General features: G+C 35.4%; 1 protein-coding gene across 4 annotated transcripts in view; it reads left to right on the top strand.

Annotated features, from left to right (window-relative positions):
• GABRB2 (gamma-aminobutyric acid type A receptor subunit beta2) overlaps nt 1-19,286 on the top strand; it is a 170,412-nt gene that overhangs the window by 91,039 nt on the left and 60,087 nt on the right. For all 4 annotated transcript variants that reach the window (XM_042790260.1, XM_033005722.2, XM_042790261.1 and 1 more), the window contains exon 7: nt 2,161-2,243. In XM_042790260.1, coding sequence (XP_042646194.1) covers nt 2,161-2,243 — 83 coding nt within the window. The remainder of the gene's footprint in view (nt 1-2,160; nt 2,244-19,286) is intronic.

The following is a 19,286-nucleotide window of genomic DNA, read 5'->3' as shown; positions in this document are numbered from 1 at the left end:
CTCCATCTTTTTTGAAATTTTCCCCAAAATAATTGATCTTACATTGATACTGGAACAGAGCAATTTCTTTGATTTTTCCTCCAAATTTTAAAATAAGGAATCAAGTATGAACTGCAAAGAGTTTTTTTAACAGTATATACTGCTGCTTGCTCCATTTGCACTTGCTATCAACAAACATACATTCCTCAGCAGTCTGGTTTTGTTAAAAGCTGGAAGGGGGAGCCAAAGGATTCTTTTCACCTGTTTTTGTCCACTCCAGGAAGCTTTGTTTTGAAGCATCTGCAGTGACCCACACTGATTGAAAATATTATATTTTCAAAATCAGTTCTGTTAGTACCCATGTAGTGATCAAAGAAAGAACTTAGTGACAAAAAGTGTTCTTTTTCTCTGAGAGCCCAATATATATGAATGGTCAAAATGTAAAATTAAGGGATCTTGTCTAGATTGACAAGAAAGAGGTAGGACTTAAAAAGTGTTTATGGCAATAATTTGCCTCTACTTTTGTTCTATTTTCTTTGAAGATATTTACAGGGACTTTTCTTCTGGACAGTAAGGATACTAATGAAAATATTGTGTGGCTTCAGTGCTTCTTAAGTGCCTTGTGGGAGAGGGTTGCTGGAGTCAATTTGGAATGATTTTTGAGCCTCTCAGGCAATTGTAGTTTCCTGCTCCTAATGAACTCTTACTAGGTGCTTAAGGAGAAAGAATGAAGTCCATCACATTAAAGGGTTCTCTGCCTTGTAGTCAGATTGTACAAGAATGCAAAAGAAGTTTTTTAAACAGTTACTGAACAGTCTAAGTATTTACTATGAAAGGCCAGTAGCTGTCATGCAGGGGGACAGGATTTTGAGAAGGAAACTGTTGGTGACCCAGTCTCTCACAAATACCCTGGAAAGATGTGGCTGCTGATGCTGTTGGGTCATGTAGTGTCTGCATGTGCTGTAGGCACTCTGTCTGTCCAATTGCGTCCCATTTTGGAGGCACACCCTCATCATCTTGGATTTTATGATTTGAGCTAAATGAGTTGATCAACCTTCAGCTCAAAGAAAGCTTGTACAATTGGCTGCTGTGCAATGCTTTCATTTTTCTACTGGTGTGGAAGCAGATTCTGCAGGTGCAGTTGGCCAGTCAGCTGTACTTAACACACAGGAGAAAATCCTTGCTTCTCTGAGGTGTCTGTATAAATCACCAGGCTGTAGCAGCTGTAGGAGAAGGGGTCTTATCAGGTAAAGGGGGAGAGAAGAAAGGCTAGAAACATCTCAGTTTATGCACTAAATCCATGCCTTATGTGGAGTATGTGCAGGACCTACTATTTTGACTGTTGGCAGATTCCAAATTGTAATATTTTTGAATTACCACAGATTATATAGCATGCTCTAGAGGAGGGGGGATGTGTGTGGAATAAATTAAGAATTTGTTTTTGCCTACACTTTAAGAGGACTTGATGGGAACACAGTTAATAAAATGCTGCTGAGAATTGCACTTTGGTTCATATTCAGCCCAGTGTCATATTCCTCCATGACATTTATCAGAAAAAGATTTACTGATGGTACAGACAGTTCTCCCAACAACTGTTAGGCACGTTTGACAAATATTAATGTAGTTTTGGTGAAATCCGGAGGAACAAATATGGTATAAATATTTTGTGAAAATGGTCCTGAAAATGTTTGCTTTCTAATGTGAAGATAAACTAATATTTCATTTGTAAAACACTATTGAACAGAATAAAGAAGAATGAAGTTTCATGAAGGATTAGGGTATTAAACCAGGATATGAAGTACGCGTCTTTCTCTGTTCCTCTTTAGATTTCCTCTTCCACCTTTCTTGCAGCCTTTCCTTTTCGGCTTGAAGTCCTCCACTGTAAAATGAAAGGAATACTGCTACCCTAATTCATGCTTCATGTTGTCAGGATAAATGGGTTGATGATTGTTAAAGCTTACAGTACTATGATAATGGTATGTAAAGGGGAAGCACTCTGCTTGCTCACCAGACTGGCATAAACTTCTTAGAACAGCATTAGTTAAGCAGCAGACATGGTATTTCATTAAAATTAGGGTAGAGTATCAGTTATGTAGAGATACATTTTCTTCTTTCAACTACGTCTGATCAAGGAAAGATTGGAAAAAGACATATCAACAAACTCTTCTGTTTCCTTCCCAGAATTACAACAACAGCTGCTTGTATGATGGACTTACGGAGATATCCGCTGGATGAGCAGAACTGCACACTGGAGATTGAGAGCTGTAAGTACTTCTGCAAATCGTACTTTTTCTATGGTTAACTGCTTCAGAATTTTTATTTCTGTCTTTTTTTGTCTTTTTTTCTCATTCTTTTTTCGCATGCTACTAATTTACTTGTCTTTCTATCTGATGACATTTAGATCCTTGTAAACACATGCAAAAAAAAATAGCTTTCCAGATGGATTGGTAGTTTGTGGCACAAGGATTAGCAAAAGTTATTCTGTTTTGATGGACAATTTACAGCTTTAAAAGTCTCATTTATATGCTTTGTTGGAGTTCATGGGAGGAACACGGGGATTATTATCAGTCCTTTATCCTCCTTTACTGCTGAACTATGTGACAGCTTGTTTCCCTTTATCAATGATGTCAAGAGGTTAAAATTGTCCTTGAAATAGGTGTTTTGTGGGACTTTTTCTAGCCCCTGTGCTGTAATTAAATGCATGCAACACAGTCTGTTATATATACTGAATTTAATAGCTGGTGTCTCTATCAAACTTTCTATGTAGCTAAAACTTGTGTTGTGAAATAAAATTTCAAATCACTTTCCACTGAAAAATCTTTAGGGAATCTAAGTGCATCAGAAAAAAAAACAATTCATGATCAGTTTTGTAAAGGCAATATTGTATACATGCATTATTTGACACTTTAATTAAGATCATCTCAGCCCTTTCAAGATGCATTTTTTTTTTTCAGAACCATAGATAATATAGCTGGGGTGTATTATTAAGTTGAATGTGGCAAGCAAAATGGAAAATAATACCATATTTTAAGATAAAGTACACAAAAGTACGTGTATTTTTGAAGTAACTTCTGTATTATAAAAATTATGTGGGATTTCTGTGTGCACTGAAGTACAAAATGACAGTAGCTTCTGCTGCAGTCTGGGAAGAACTTGCTACAGCTGAGCTTCTTTCTCCTATTCTAGAAAGCATTTATGAATATGCTTTAAATTGGTGTCCAAGTTTCATTCATTTTAGTGTAATTTAAAAATATGCCAAGTTCCTTTCCTGAATTAAGCTTGTGACACTGCTGTCTGAAATAATTTCCACACATAAAATAAGCAAAATGAGTCTTTATCATTAAACTTTACCTCTTCTGTATGCTGAAATACACAAACAGCAAATGTGATGACAGACTTTGCCCTTTTGGTAACGGATAAAATGTTAGTTGGGTTTGTGGCTTTTTTTTGCAGTTCACTATAGAATTTCTCTTGTTGGTATCTGATTGAAAATTTCATATCTTCATCCTTTTACCAGTACAGTAGTCTGTTTTTAATGTGCAACAAAACTACTGGCATAAATATATTGGGGTTTATAGAGATTTTCACTGAGAACGTGGTTTGCAATGCCAGTGTCTTATAATTGTTTTTGTTGCAAGGAACTAGATTTTTTCTTTTGTCCAATTGTGTGTGTAAGGTGGAAAGCTGGAGCGTCGGAGGACCTCCTTTCTCTCTATTTACAACGTTGTTTAAACAGTCAACAATGTCTTGCCATCTCTCTGCATTACTGAGATGCCTGAATCTTCTTGGAATTCACAAACTAGATATCCCCTGGCTGTCATGCTTGCAGAACCTGCTCTGGGAAATATTCCCAGGAAATACCTCCCAGGTCAGTCCTTATGCAAAACTGAAAATTAAGCTATGTCCCTGATTTTCAGTGAGAGCACTTGTTCTTGTTCAGACTTAGAATGTGGGACATTTAGGTTGAAAATTCCATTTCATCTGATTTAGAGTAGAAATTGGAAGCCAGGCCAGTTATCTTTCAAGAACCAATCCTGGAAAACAGGGTATTGAGCTCTCAAAATTGTTCTGCTTTGTATGAACAGTACTCATTGTATCATAGAAGGGGTAGGAGTTTCATTTGCCATAGCGGTTAGGATACATATAGGAGAGCTCCTTTGTGGATCTGTTAGCTCTGTTATAGCATCACAACAGTAAAATTCATTTAAACTAGGATACTGTATGTAGCTAGCCTGTCTTTCATTGAAGTAGCAAAGGCCATTAAAGAATGTGGATAGAAGTAATACTTGAATTGTGCTTTGAGACGTTTTCATGCTGCTTTAGAAAATTATTGCTCTTTATATATGTTGTTCTGCTCAGGTAAAAACCTTTATGAATCCCTTGAGACGAAAATGCTGGTAGGTAGATAGGTAGAGTGAATAAGTTAGAAAGTGACTTTAAGTCATTCAATACAGTTACTCAAGTCATAATCACTTCTTTAAACTGTTTAAGCTGCATGCAAAAAGTAGCTTGATTTCTTGCCCTACTGATCCTGTTGGATGTCTGTTTTACCACTGTTCTCTTGTGATGGTTAGAAATTCTCTAAATTCTACCAGAAGTGTTTTCGTGGCTGTGAAAGCATTGAATTATACCCACTGCTTGTGTCAACAACTTCTTTCTTTAAAGTTCAAAGTCTTCCCCAGCCCTGCTGGGACCTTCATAATACATTTAAAGACAGTAGTCATCGTTACTCATAGTCTTCATTACATGAAACCAAATATGCCAGTCTCTTTTAGGTTTCTCTTACAAGAGTATGTTAAGAGAAATACAGAACTAGCTAATGCTAGTTCTTCACTAGGAGTAACTATTACTGTAAATGGTATCCCAGATGAAACTTCTATTATCTGCCCTTTTTCCAAGAGCCACCTTTGACTTTATTTACAACTGCATGACTTTAACAGATGATAGTCTTTCCTGGAACAATGCAGGAAGGTCTTTCCCTTCATCACTCATTTTCCAGCAGTGGGTTCTAGATTTTGGTAGAATTTTTTTTGCATAGTACTAAGAACACATGACTTGGCATTTCGTAACACTGTTCACACAAATCAGTGTTCTTAATATTGATACAGTCCTCAAGGTTATCCAGTTTTTGCTATACTTATTCTGATCATCCTTTGTCTTAACAGTGTCTGCAGATTTTGTTTCATTAGAAATTTCATTAACACACAAATACTAAAGAATATTAACGCCAAGAAGGAAGAGCTTTCCTTATAATTATTCTCTGTACTGAGCATGATCTATTCTTTCAGTGCAATACAATTTCCTACACACCTTTTATACATCTTTACAAATTGTCTGTTCTTAGATAGCCCTATATCAAATGTTTTTATAAAGTCCAGGTTAGATATACTTTCTTTAGGTTAGATATAGTTGCTTTTGAAAAGGAGTTATTATCTAGCCAGATCTTTTGAGTTAAGTCATAATAAATTATTATCCCACTTCCATACATGTTAATGTCTCTAATGTCCTTCCATTCTTTTTCCACTTCTTCCTTTCCCCCTCTCATCCTGTTATTGATGCCAGAGCTGATTGGCTTCTTAGCTGCTTGGGTTACTTTTTTGATGTGTCATTGTGTTTACTGAATTATAAATTTTTTGTTAATCTAGATTTGCATAAATCTAGATAAATTTGCAAATTAGAAATTTTGATGGAAAAGGGCTGTATGTAAAATATCAAAAATGAAATGGGGGAGTTGGTGTCATCTGTTAAGATACAAGAGACAGCACTTTCCCTATTTCAGCTTAAGGTAGTATTAGTGAAATTAGATGCTAAAAGTGTAAGAGAATACTATTCACCATCAGTTCAAAGAATATCAGTGTTGAGAACCAAAATCCTGTATTTTCTTGTATAGCTAGTTACAGCTTTCTGATAAATTTTTGCTTTGCTCATCCTTTAACGGCAGAAATGTATTGTGTGTTTGGTTTTACTGTGATGCTTCTAAACTTGTAGGCCTTTTCCAAGGAAGTCTTATCTGAGCTATTCTACTTCTCTCTTTTATTTCCCAACACACTGAACCACAGGATTATAATATCAGAAGGAAATCAGTTTTCCTGTGTATTCATTTTTTTAGTTTCATGACTTACAGGCAACAGAGAACTTTTTCCTTTTTAGTTGAATATTGGCTTGACTCAGTAAAATACCACTCCTTTCTGCTCCCTGCTACTGCAGTATGCATTGCTGAGTTTCTGATGATGCTCTGTAATAATTTTGTTTCTTTGCTCTTTCCTGTGTCACTGGAGTTGTAACTGTTGAAAGGAATGCTTTGGCTAATCAGCTGTAAGACTAGTGGGGGATCAAAGGCAAAAAGTACAAGGGAATTTGTAGAATATTTCATATTCATATAAACAAATAAAATATCACATTGCACATCCTCTAGCATAACAGAAATTATTGTGATTCTTTTGAATATTTTAAAATGTAATTGTTTAAGATTCATCTCGTACATTTGGACTTTTGTCCATTTCAGTTACGTAGTGCCACATAAAGACAAAAACTTCCTTCAGTTCCTTCTTATCTGGTTTCATAATGTGTTTGGCATATTTATGTTTGATTGAGGTGTAATTCAGAAACTGCCTGCCATATGAGAGTGGTTGGTTGGTTTTGTTTTTTTTTTCCATTTCTTTTGTTGCTGTAGAACAAACAAGAACACACTGAATTTCTCCTTAAAAACATATTCTCAGAAATATTTCCCACAGTGTATTAAAGATGTGGAATTCAAAATACTGCTTTATCCCTGCTGTCTGAAGCCTTAGCAAACAGGGAGCTTTCCACTCAGATGTACTGACCAGGGAAAAAGAGCAGTGTCAGAACAACATGCACAGATGGGAAGAACTGCTTTGCTGATGAATGAGAAATAATTGTTTTCAGGACATTTCATTTATATAACAGCCTGGGGTGTTTGGATCAGAAATCATTAGATACTTTTTCTGTTTCATGACAAAAAGGCCACAGAAGCACATTAAGTTAAAAACTTCCATTCAATAACAGAATCTAGAAAAAGTCAGAAAGAACAGAAGCAAAACAATATCATTCCTCCCAGTGGCAGTGCAGTCCAGTATCAAACACTTTCTAATCAGATCATCTGAAAGCTCATCAACAAGAGAAACAGAAGTCATCTTTGTGTGCTCAAGGTGACTTTACAAGTACATTTAAGGTACTGAAAAGAAATCAAAGATGCCTTTTGCTGAAGCCTTGAGTACTTTGCAGATGGCTGCTCTGGCCATCGATCAAAGCTATAATCAGGTCACACGGGACAAATGGTAGAACTCCAGGAGCCGACCAGGCAAGGTTTTTCTGGATTAGAGGCGAATGTGCTTGATGCCAGCAAGAGACTGCCAATCCCCAGGGAGTGGGATGTTCAGCAAAGGAGGATGTGTCACTTCCAGCAATTACACAGTAAGTGGAAAGCTAAATACATGGCTTATAGGCCACTGAAGGTTAGAATCTTAACAGTGGCTCACTTATTTTTTTTTTCTTTTTCCATTTATCAAGTTTAGCATGTGTCATCTCCCCTTTATCCTTTCAGCTAAGTCTGTTTTGCACAGTGGCCCTTGTACAGGGAGGATATTCCTTTATTAGCAGAAGCTGGCCTTATCAAAGTGCCCCTTTTTCCTCCTTGTTCATCATCTATGCCTTCAGCTGTCTTAATTCAGATTCTATGACAGTTCAACCTGTACAGCACATTGGGGAGGGAAGAGACATAGATGGGTTAGCAAACAGTGATGAATTCCACCTCTGTACCCACACTCCGTCCATTTTGGCAAGATCAGCTAATAGTGAGGCTTCCTTGAGACTGGAACTTTGTTCTTTATTTGTCCTCTAGTAATTTTGTCTCAAGTATGTCAAGAAGAGAAGAGGTATAATTTGAGTGGCATAATGCACACTGGCAATGAACAGGAAATCCTTGACTTCTCTTCAGTGTGTAGATAGGATGATTCAGTAAGAGCTAAAAAAATTCCAACAGTAGATGAATCTTCTGGCTAGCCTGAAGAGGGGAAGGAAATTTAGGCTAAACATCAGTGCATATGATCAGGGTCAGTTGTGTGTAAGTGAACTGGTATTTATAAGGTTTTGATAATATACACCCCCCACACCAGCTGGGGACTTCGGTCAGGTTTTCAGACTGGAACTCAAGTAACATCCAAGATACATCCTTCTTGCCTATGCATAGAGTAATGTATATTTCGTATTTTCTTTATATCTCAGTGCATCTTTGCATCAGTCTGCATCTTGGAAATCCTCGTAACACAAACAAAATAATGTACTGTTTGCAAATGAGCAAAGAATTATAGAGAAGTTCTGTAACAGCTTCTTAATACTTTGAAGTAACCTGGAGTTAAATGTAAAAGGGAATCCAAAATACTAATATCCAATTTCTGCTTATCAGCACGAGACAATGGAGCTCTTCACAGGAGAATTTATAGCTTGAAACTAATTTTTTTAATCATTCCACAGTTCAATATGGAAACTATGTAGAATCATAAAGATACAGAGACAAAATACAAAATGCACGTAGTTTTAAAACTCCTAAAAGATTTTGCTTTTTATATCCAGTCTGAGCTAGAGTATATTTGTCCTTATTGCACATAACCCTGCCTTTTATCAAGGGATTATTGGAAACAAAAAGAGCACAGTTCAAAAAGTCCATATTCACAAAGCACCAGATTCTTTTGCTAAAGGTTTTAGGAAGAACTAATGTCCATGAAGGCATCTCTGATGCTGTAGGAGGATGCCCTCTGAAAGAAAAAAATATATTTCTAACAAATACTCTGATAATCTTACATGCAATAAATTTTGTGGAAGTGTGGAAGGCTGATGGGTTGGCACTTTACAGTCCGGTTTCCAGAAGGTATGCATTTTACAAAGTAAGTATTCACTTTTTTTTTTTTTTTTTTTAACAGAACTGAGTGAAAGGATCTCTGTATAACTAATCATACTTCAGGCAAATGTTTTTCTGTAGGTCTAGTATTCTTTTCAAACACCTTGTAACCGATGACTTCTTCAACAAGAAGTTTTTATAAGTGCTATTGAAAAGGACATCTGTGACACTGTTACATACCTTAAGCCTATGTAGTGTGTAACTGAAATTAGTTCATTTTTAATATTTTCCTTGGAGTACATATAGTTTTATTAGAAGTTTGCTGTACTTAAAATGGCTTAAAGCCTTGATTCAGTCAGTTGGCAATTCAGGCAGAATCTCTGGTGTATGTTGAGTCTATCAGTAATATTCATTTTTCTGCCAAGTTCTCCTATTTTGGTTTAGGCACAAAAGCCATTGCTTTTAGTTGAGCAATAGCTTGCTCACCTATGATTTCTCACTTGCTGCCTGGTGATTCTAAGTGTTGGACCCTATCATTATTAACTGTAGATTCACAGTTGAAAATAGTCAGAATTCCCAAAGGGGCATTAAAAATACACTCAGTGCTGGCATGCTTTGTCTTCCTGCCAACAAGAGGTTGTATTTCATTTGAGGCTATTGTTCCTGGTAATCAGTAGCCACTGCTTTGAAGTGGCAATACCAGCAATTTTCTGATTACTGGGTTAAGGTGGCAGTACTTCTTGAGTTTAGCCTAATGACACATAAATTTGTCATATTTTTTTGTATCATTGTGACAACTGTATGTTATTTAACAGCTTTTATGGATTCTTGTGAGGTTTATTTGCGTTGGGTTCATAACAGCTAACATATCTGACTTTGTAGTGGGATGTGAGACTACTTCTTTCGCTCCCCCTTTCTCTTTTTAATCAGCAAAACCATTATTGACATACAATGTTTTGCTTCCCTGTAATATGTGGCTTACTTGGATTGTAGAGTTTAGTGCTAAATGAAGGTTTATTCAGGACTTAGTAAAAAGACCTAAATAACAAAGTTCTATTTGTAAATAATGCACTTAATCCAACATTTGTCAAATCTACTGCGATTTATCTAACTTCCTGTTCATACCAGGAGACTTTGAATGTGGAAAATTTTGTATAAACAAATAAATAGTCCTTGGTGGTTTCATTCCTCATTCCCATATAAGCTGTCATTTTACTTCATTCACAGATTTAGAGAAATGTTCCTTCACTTTGAAATTCCGATACACTATGGATTTCAAAGGAGAAATAGTTAAAATTGGTTTTCCTTTGAGGAGATAAGACGATCCTTCCTTATTCTCTCCAGGAAAACAAAATTACTGTGAAATTACTGTGCCAAAATGTTAGGTCCCAAATTGTGTTTTGAAGGTAAGTCAAAATGAGAGGAGGGATTTAAAACAAAACAAAAACTTTTAAAAGTTAGGTTCTTCTTTTAAAAATATTTTTTTTACATCATTGTAAGTGATGGAATTGGTGCTGAAAGCCAATAATGGCTATTCTTCCATGATGTTATTTTACTTAATTAGTCAATTATCTTTTTCAAAATTAAATAATTTCTTCAATATAGTACAGTTTTTATGAAATTGTAATGATTATCAGATGCTGGAATCACTTGACCTCAGATCTTATGCTTTAGAAGGCAATGGAGACTGTGATTATCCCGCAGTGATCAGATGCCTGTGAAAAGAATTGAAATATGTTTCTACAGTAATTTTATTTCCTAAGAGAGTTTTGTGGTTTTGTTGTTTGTTTGTTTGGTTGTTTTTTTGCAGCATCTCTCTCACTGTTTTACAGGAGATAAGTATCAATTCATTTTCAGTGTGAGAAATCAAAATACAGTACCTTGATTCACCTTTTACCCATTGATCAAATTATATTCAGTTCCTGGTATCTTTTGGAGACAAAGAAACAAAGAGTAGTCAGTTGAGAAACTCATGAAGATGTAGCTAATGGCCAAAACACCTTTGTCTGATGGTTCTCCCCAAAGGATATAGTTTCACAATGTTGAGCCTTTTATCTCAAAGAAATAGTTTATTAACTATTTATACTTAATTTTAATGGCTGAGACAAACAACTGTCTGGATACCTTAGCTTTTGGAATTTAAAGCAATATCATATGTGGCTTCAGATATTCTTTTACTCATCAGGATGTTTCAGCAATGAGAAGTATATTTTTCTTTGGTAACTGTAATTGTCGTTCATTCATCAAATCAGATCCTGCACTTTTATAGAAGGAATTTATTTATTTTATTTAGGTGAATGTGCAAAACATCTAGACTTGTAGTGTGCTCTGTATTGGGTCACTTTCCATTGATACTATTCTATTTGGCCTGTTTCTAGAAAAGAAATTGGAGCTCCATCTGTCAAATGTGAGCTTAACCCTTCTCATTGATTCATATTAAAGAGAAGAAATACTTGTATTCTCCAGCAGAGTTGTTTTATGGTTTGGTTTGTTGATTTTTTTTTTTTTTTTTTTTTTTTTTTTTTTCGGGGGGGTGGGGGGTGGAGGGGTGGGAGGCGGGAAGGAGTATTTTTGCTTTGTTTTTTCCCAAACTCTTAATTTCCTTTACTTTTCTTATTGATGCTCAACTGCAAAATATTTCATTTTTGGTCACAGAACAAGAAAATAATTGTTTTAATTTCAACAAATAGAAGCCAAAGTGAGTAAGGTGATCTTTTGTTTTGATTATGACATTGGATTTGGGTGGAAGAAGGGTTGACTTTTCAAGTAGACAAGCCTGAGAATCACTATTTTCCTTTGGTGGAGTAACAGAAGAAACTGAGCTAGCAGAATCATTAGCAAAGTTAAACATAACAACCTTTTCATTCTTTTGATCAATATATTGCACCTTTCTAATGAAGAGAGATTTGTGAAACATAGTCAGTTTTGTTCAGTTGCTCATGTTATTTGGTACTGGTGGCTCAGGCTGTTCAAATTCCACCTGTGTCTAGAAAATATAAGCTACTTTGTGTAACTAGATGCAGTCCCATTTTCCTACATCTTAAATCTATATATTTAGTTCAGAGTTAGTATTGCTTACAGTAGTAATAGTTCATTTAAAAAGAAATCAGTCATAGTATTATCCAACTTTTGGCAATGCTAGGGAATTAGTTGTCATCTTCTATCAGTCTAACGCTATTATAATTGATATGAGAAAATGTGATTGCAAATTTGTAAAAGCATTGCACTGGTGTGCAATTCATGAAAGGAGTACTACGTAAGGAAATTTTTCTAGTTTTAGAAGTATTCCTGATACATATGCCACTCATAGTATTCAATATGCATTTGACACAGTCTACAAAATTATTTGGATGGAAATTCAAGAGCTGTATCTTTTATGTATGAAAAATTCTCTTAGATAAACTTTCTCATGATGTGCGTTTGTTCCAAGTCAAAGTTAAAAGCAAATTGTTGTTACTCATAAGTATCCTCAAGAATATATTTTATGAAAGAACATTTATAAAGGAAGAGATATCTAAGTAGCTGAGAGAAATCATGAAGATCATAGTCTCAATCATTTATGTTGTATTTATAAAAGGGTTGGGGGTTTTTAGCTAATTTTTTTTCTTATATAATAATTTTGGTATATTGTTTTCAATATTGCTTTTTATGTGGGGAAAGCAAAGTCATTAAGTATTTAATAATATGTACTTATATTTCAAGGCTTACTTCAGGAATAAATCAGGATGGAAGGGACCTCAGGAGGTCTCTAGTCTAACCTGCTCAAAACATGGTCAGCTCTGGGGTCAGACCAAGTCCCTCAGGGCTTTGTCTAGTCTGGTCTTGAAAACCTTTGAAGATGGAGAGTGCAAAACCTCTCTAAGCAACCTCTTCCAGTGCCTGACCTTCCTAACAGGGAAGAAGTTTCACTGCAGTTGTGGAAAGGGGCTGTGTTGTGTATCTGTTTTATCCTGTTGTGGCATGCTGCATCTGCCTCAGAAATAGGTATTTACTGTTACTCATCTTAAGTAGAATGTAAGTGCTCTGCAACCTATAGTTCTGAGTCATATAACTGAATGACAATATCATGAGACTGCTCTGAATAAATTAATATATTGTACAAGTAGCCCTGTAATATGACAACAACATCTTTGAGTTAATGAGTTAAACTACATAGTTTTCCTTCTGGTGTGATGTAATCTGATCCATATCTCTTGATCGAGTTACACTAATACTATTCCTGCCATATAGATTGATGTGTCTCTGTATACCTTGTTATTCTCAATCTCTTTTTAAGGTTTAAAACCTCAAAAGAAGGATTCTTTTCCCATGGATAATGATCTAAGAATTTTCATTATGATGTATGGCTCAGTAACATAAGTTGTCTTTATTGTGTATGGAGTACAGATATGAATAGTCAGCTTTACAGGAATATATTAGAAATGCATTCCCTTAGAATACAGCTTTGGAGCCTGTGGTATGTCATATTTCTACTCTTTAGCTGCGGAGCAATCCACTACTTACATTTGCTATTATACAAGCTTTTCTCATTGTGTGATTGAGGTGTTACTGTAGCCAGAACTTGAGATGTTACCTCATCCCAAGCAATAATCTTACAGAACAACAGATAACATAACAGAAAAAAAACCTGGTGGATGTCAGTATTCAGCCATATGTCTGAGAACTTTTCCACTTTGACATTATGTGTACAGGTACCATGCTCTAGACAAGACTGTGCAATATTGGAAATAACAACTTGTAACAGTAGTAGTTTACAATTATCATGTATGGAATCAAGTACTGTGCTGAATATCCAGGTACTTTGTTGATATGTGAAAGAACTATCCAAGTATCTGATGTTTTTTTGCATGACCTCATACAACAATTTCCTGGTAAAATTACCACTTTTTTGTTTTCTGAAACAGTTAATTGATAGTCAACATATATTAGAAGTGAACATGTGTTCAGTAGCAGACACAGTTTTGTTCAAGGCAAAGACCTGTTGTGGGCTACTATGAGAGTTTCATAAAAGCAGAGCAAGCACTTGCATCTTATTGTGTGGGAGCTCATCTGTGCACATGAAAGAAAATGGGAATTCCTTTCTCCTGACTACAGCCTGGAATGGTCAAGTCTCCTCAACAGCTTAATTCTGGAAGACTGATCTGTACCAAAATGTTACACAGACACCGAGTGATTCTGAAATGCTGGTAAGTTAAGTTTTTGCTTGTGAATTTTGCTTTTATTCCTTTGGGGTTTTTCGTCTGGACCTTTGTAACCTATTACCTGACGTGTTCTATCATTGTTTGGGGGAAATTTTGGAAAGGGGCAAAGAACACCACAGTAGAGCCTTCTTTTTCCTTTTACCTATTCCTCTTTATCTCCTTTTCTTTTCAGACCCAAAATGAGTAATATAAACAGTAACATTAGTGACTCCTGTCAGAATTATTGTCCTAGGGATGGTATCCATGCCAAGGAACTTCTAATTCTTCACATACAGCTAACGAGTTTTCAGGGGAGTGGATGAGCATCAAAGTGCTGAAAGTGCAATGCATTTATACTGTAAGTAGTTGATGTTGCTGTATCTTACTTGGTGTGGTGGTGCTGTATACATGTACTAACTAAAGTATTTTTTTCCCTTCAGGTTTCAAGAACAACATTCTGCAAGTCCACAAAGATCCACAATCTTACTAGTTAAATGTATAATACTTCCCTCCTGCAAAACCTACCTAAGTTTCTATCAAAGTTTGTTCTCTTGCTGACCAAGAACTAGCTTTTGTTTATCTCTATTTTTATTCATTTATGGGAAGATGGGATTAAAAAAGTGGGGTTTACATTTTACTATGAAGGAAGAAAAACCTATACCTTACTGTGTCTAAAATTTGCATTCCATCCTATAATGTGCTATGTATAGCATGGGCTTCTCTTTTTCTTCTACAGTGACTCTTCATGTACTGCTGATATTGTGGAATTGATTGTATGGGTGTGGGAAACTTCCATTATAAAATTACAAGGTCTTTGCTAAATATGTTAGCTTTCTTAAGGAAATAAAACTGTTTTTAACTGTTGTATCTGTGTGTTTCATTATGAGTATAAGGAATTATGAACATAGTAAAACATGGGAAACTTTTAAAGTGTGCTGAGAAAAGATGACTGCAAGATTAGAATCCCTGGAAGTTGATTTTTTTATTTTTACATACAAAAGATATAACAAATTAAGTATAAAGAATTGTTATATAAAATGTTATATATATTAAAAACATCTTTATTTTGGACGGGAGATCTTAAAAGTGATACAAATGTAAGTGGCGTTTGTTTTGTGCACATTTCTGTCAAGTTGTGCTACTGAGTGATGCATGTACAGACAGTCACCTTTTTTTTGAAGATATATCTTTTTGTAACTGAACAGTGGGCTTCTATTTGCAAATATTTACCTATGTACTAGCTCTTACTTTGCCTTGAAACTGTACTCAGGGACACTTTATTCTGTGGCTGGATGCCAACTTGCTTTTGATTTTAAGGAATTTAAAAAAATATATTTGATGAATAAGGTTTTTATGCCCATTACAAATGGTATGGCCATAATTTTACCAGATATCAAATTGTAAATACATTGATGTAACTGTAATTTAAAGATGATTTTCATAGTTTTGATGGCCATATACAAACAGGTTCTTTACATGTTCTCATACTTTAAGGTAGATCTTAAAATTACTTGATTTACAGGGAGCTTTCTAGCCTAATTAAAACTTGAGCTTTGGGCTTCTTGGAATACTGAATCAGTGTTCAAAATTGGAGCCAGGGTGCCTCTGTTACAGCCATTTTTGAAAAGTATCTTTTGACTGTCTTATGACTTGTGGAAGTCAGCCAATCTTTGCTGCCATTCCATTTTTCACTTGTTCTGTTTTTAAAGTGTCCATAAGCAATCTTTCATGTTTTTAGTCCGCCATTTTCATCATGGTTCTGATATAATATATCCTTGAGGTAGAGTTTCACACAGATCATGTACACCAACTTCTCACAGTAGTGTTGCAAACTCAAATGACAGGCTTGTAATTTTAAAATATTTTCCACGTGATCTCTACGACTTCTAAAAGACCATTAGTAGGGCTTCTCAGCAATTTATTGTGGACATAGAAGGCAACAAAAGAATTGGACTCTTGACACTTGAGGATTGTTTCTGTTGTTTCTATATAACAAATTAGTCAAACAAGTTTTATGACACTTGATCCCTTGGTGAGACAAAGCTCCATCTCAGACTTTGAAAAATATTCTCCTTGTAGACCTAGACAATTCTTACAAATATTAGGACTTCCAATTTTATTTAGACTATTCAGAACATATTCACTCGAGGTTGGTATACCTATAGGCCAAGAATGTGGTCAGGGTTGGTTGGCTGAGCTTTTGCAGTGGGAGGAAAATAATTTTAACAGATGAGTTCAAAGTTTTAAAAACTAAGAATTTTATTTAGGATTCTAGCTTTTCAGGAGACATCAGATAAATACTTGAAAAAGTTGATGTCTGTGGCATTCAACAGTAAGGCAAAGAAAAAAATTCATCCAACAGAAGAAGATAGGAGATTTTCAGAGATGCAGTGTTCAGAAGTACTTTCAGATATTCTGATATGATAAATAAATGATAGATCACCAATTTATTTCAGTGAGAGCAAGATTAGAGAGCTACTCAAATTCTCTGAAAAGTCCAACCGATGCATAAAAAGTATTCCTTGAAGCATTTTTGTTAAAAATGCTCCAATACTGGTTCTGGTTTAAACTCTGTTTTATGATACAGAGAGAGGTCTTGCTAAATAAAGTCTATAGATAACAATGAAATCAAGATTTTTAGCTTCATCTAAATATTTTAACAACTTAATAAAAAAGACTAGTGACTGTACCTGTGTTATTGTACAAAAAAACCTGTAGATACTCAGTATTAATCTCTTGAATCATTGTCATAGCACTTATGTTTAGAGGAAGAATTGACTGCGTAGAGTCCTGAAATATGTTGTGGTTTCATCAGCACAGATGAATAGGAATAGTTATTTAACTTTGAACACTCCCTACAGAAGCACATATGGGAACAGCAGCATTAGTCTTTTTTTACAGCTGTAAAACCAAGATTGAGTCATAGACTAATTCTCAAGGTGAAATACTGTTGTGGGGGACAGCATGCATGGTTCTGAGAATTACTGGTTTCCAAGGTGGAGTACTGAAACAAGGTATGTATCAGACACAGTTTTTGAAACATAGAACTCATTTGGCATTTTGTCTTGGAAGCAAAAGAAATCAGCTGTAATCTCTCTCTCGATCAGTAAGCTTAATGTAAACCAAGTCAGCCCAGTATTAAATGTCTAGAGAGATACTCTCTTGAGACAAACCAGAAAAGAGCTGGGCACATGATACTGGGTATATGTTATTTTCATGGACTTTGGCATGGTTAAAAACAATAATTTCATCTGAATATTCTCAGTTGATTTGAGAATATTTGAGAATATGATTATGAGATTAGGAACATGTAACTACTCTCATTGTACAGCAGTACTCAAGAATCTCATCAGGGGTTAGATAGCTGTATTTCTCTTAAGTAACTCCAGTGTAGTACTTGTCTGAAATCTGGTTGTGAACATAGGGCAGAGTTAGTATCTGGTTAACTACCTTTAGCATGAAGTGATTTTAGTCTTGCATTCAGGTAGAATTTGACGACTACAGTAGTAAATGTTACTCTTGACAAGGAGAGATGTGCTGGAATTTATCATGATGTTTCTTCTTTTTGAGACATAGTACTAGTTTCAGTAGCCTTCATGTGGCAATCTGACATCTTTAAAGGAAATGCCTACTGTTTAGCTTTCTGTGCTGTTAGTGGTCCAATAGTTTCAACCATAGTCTTACATTTGCTCACTCTTCAGTGCATAAACTCACTGGTTTACAGATAGAATGAGTATGAAGATGATGTTGAAAAGTAGGCAGTTAGATACGGTAAAAACTTACTTAGCTAATAAAGAAGTGCTCTCCTATATTGCTTTACCTATAAGATACTATCCAACAAAACAATGCTATATTCTAATCAGATGTTCTGTCTCTGCTTTATAAAGAATGCTGCACTTCTTTTCTGGGTATGAAATCTGCTGTTGGAAAAAGAACTTCCTTGAAAGGGCTGGTTCACTTGTCTTTCCTGCTTAAGCATAAGCCAGCACCTCCCCCTGAGTCAAACTCCTGTAACCACTTCTGTAAATTTTATTTCTTCTTGGTGTAGAAAAGCATTATCTTGAATTAGTACTGTGATGCTAACATGGCTTCTCTGGAGATGAGAAGTTTCTCAGATTATCTAGAAGCAATGTAATTTTGTGATATCACTTGCTCTTACTGGGGAAATACCATGATTTTGAATGCAGCATGTTTTCCTTAAATACAGTGATCTAGACAACCTAGAGCAGTTGCTTGTTTTGTGTGGTTTTGAGTTTGTTTTTGTTTCTTTTTTTTTTTTTTTTTTTTTTTTTTTTTTTTTTTAATCCTTCTGCTCAGGGATTTGGATGATTGTGGAAGGTATTTTAGCCAGAAGGTAGAACAAAGCTCACTAGGGAGACTCCAGCTGGGACTGAAAATACAGCCTTGTTGATTCCACATGTTCATGAGTTAACACAAGACTACTTGAGCAGCCAAAAATTAGTAAGAGCCTATCATTCTGTTCTGACAAAGATATTTCCAAATTTCCTAATTTGCTTATGAATATTGGCTATTCCATGAGTGTCTGACCTTTGAAGAAGTAAACTCAGATATCAGCATGAGCGCTATCATCCCTGGTGAGTTATTCAGAATAGATTACAGACTGCTTCCAAGGGAAGGATAAATGTAAGCCTTAAATAATTATGAGGGTGATGAGTAGGCAAGCCTTTTAGTTAGATCTTTCCTTATCTAAATTGTTTTTCCAATCATGATAAAAATATCAAAGTAGGCAGTAAAAATATCTGAGCAAAATATCAGAATCAGTTGTACAGAGGAAGATAATTAGCAGATAGTGTGCATCTGTTCTTAAAGACTCAAAGAAGGGCAGATGAGCTGATGTGGAGCTCTGTGTACTTTAACCTGGGCTATTTTCAGCCCTTTGGTTATCTTAGTATCTGTCCACTGCATTGCAGCTGTCTGCAAAAAGGAGTATCTAACAGTAATTCCATATTATTTTCTACAGCGCATCCTGCAGTTTATGAGGAAATTAAAAATTCTGGCTGATGCCAGTGTAGTTTGCTGGTCAATATCGACAGAGGAATTCATGGCAGAGAGATGCAGAGTCCTTAACTTTCATTAAAATCTGACCAAATATATGTTGACAAAAAGCTGTCACCATTTAAAGACATTCATATAAGATGTTCTCATCTGAAGATATCATTTGCAACTGAAACAAATGATCTGAAAGTGTGTGTACCACTTTTGAGCAGAATGTTGCTGATGTCTCATAATACCTGTTATTGTTGATGTGT

Source organism: Tyto alba, unplaced genomic scaffold (assembly GCF_018691265.1).
Source record: "Tyto alba isolate M040663 unplaced genomic scaffold, T.alba_DEE_v4.0 Super-Scaffold_17, whole genome shotgun sequence".
Taxonomy (NCBI): Eukaryota; Metazoa; Chordata; class Aves; order Strigiformes; family Tytonidae; genus Tyto; species Tyto alba.
Note: the sequence above shows the minus strand (reverse complement) of the source record. Positions and strands in the feature narration are given on the sequence as shown.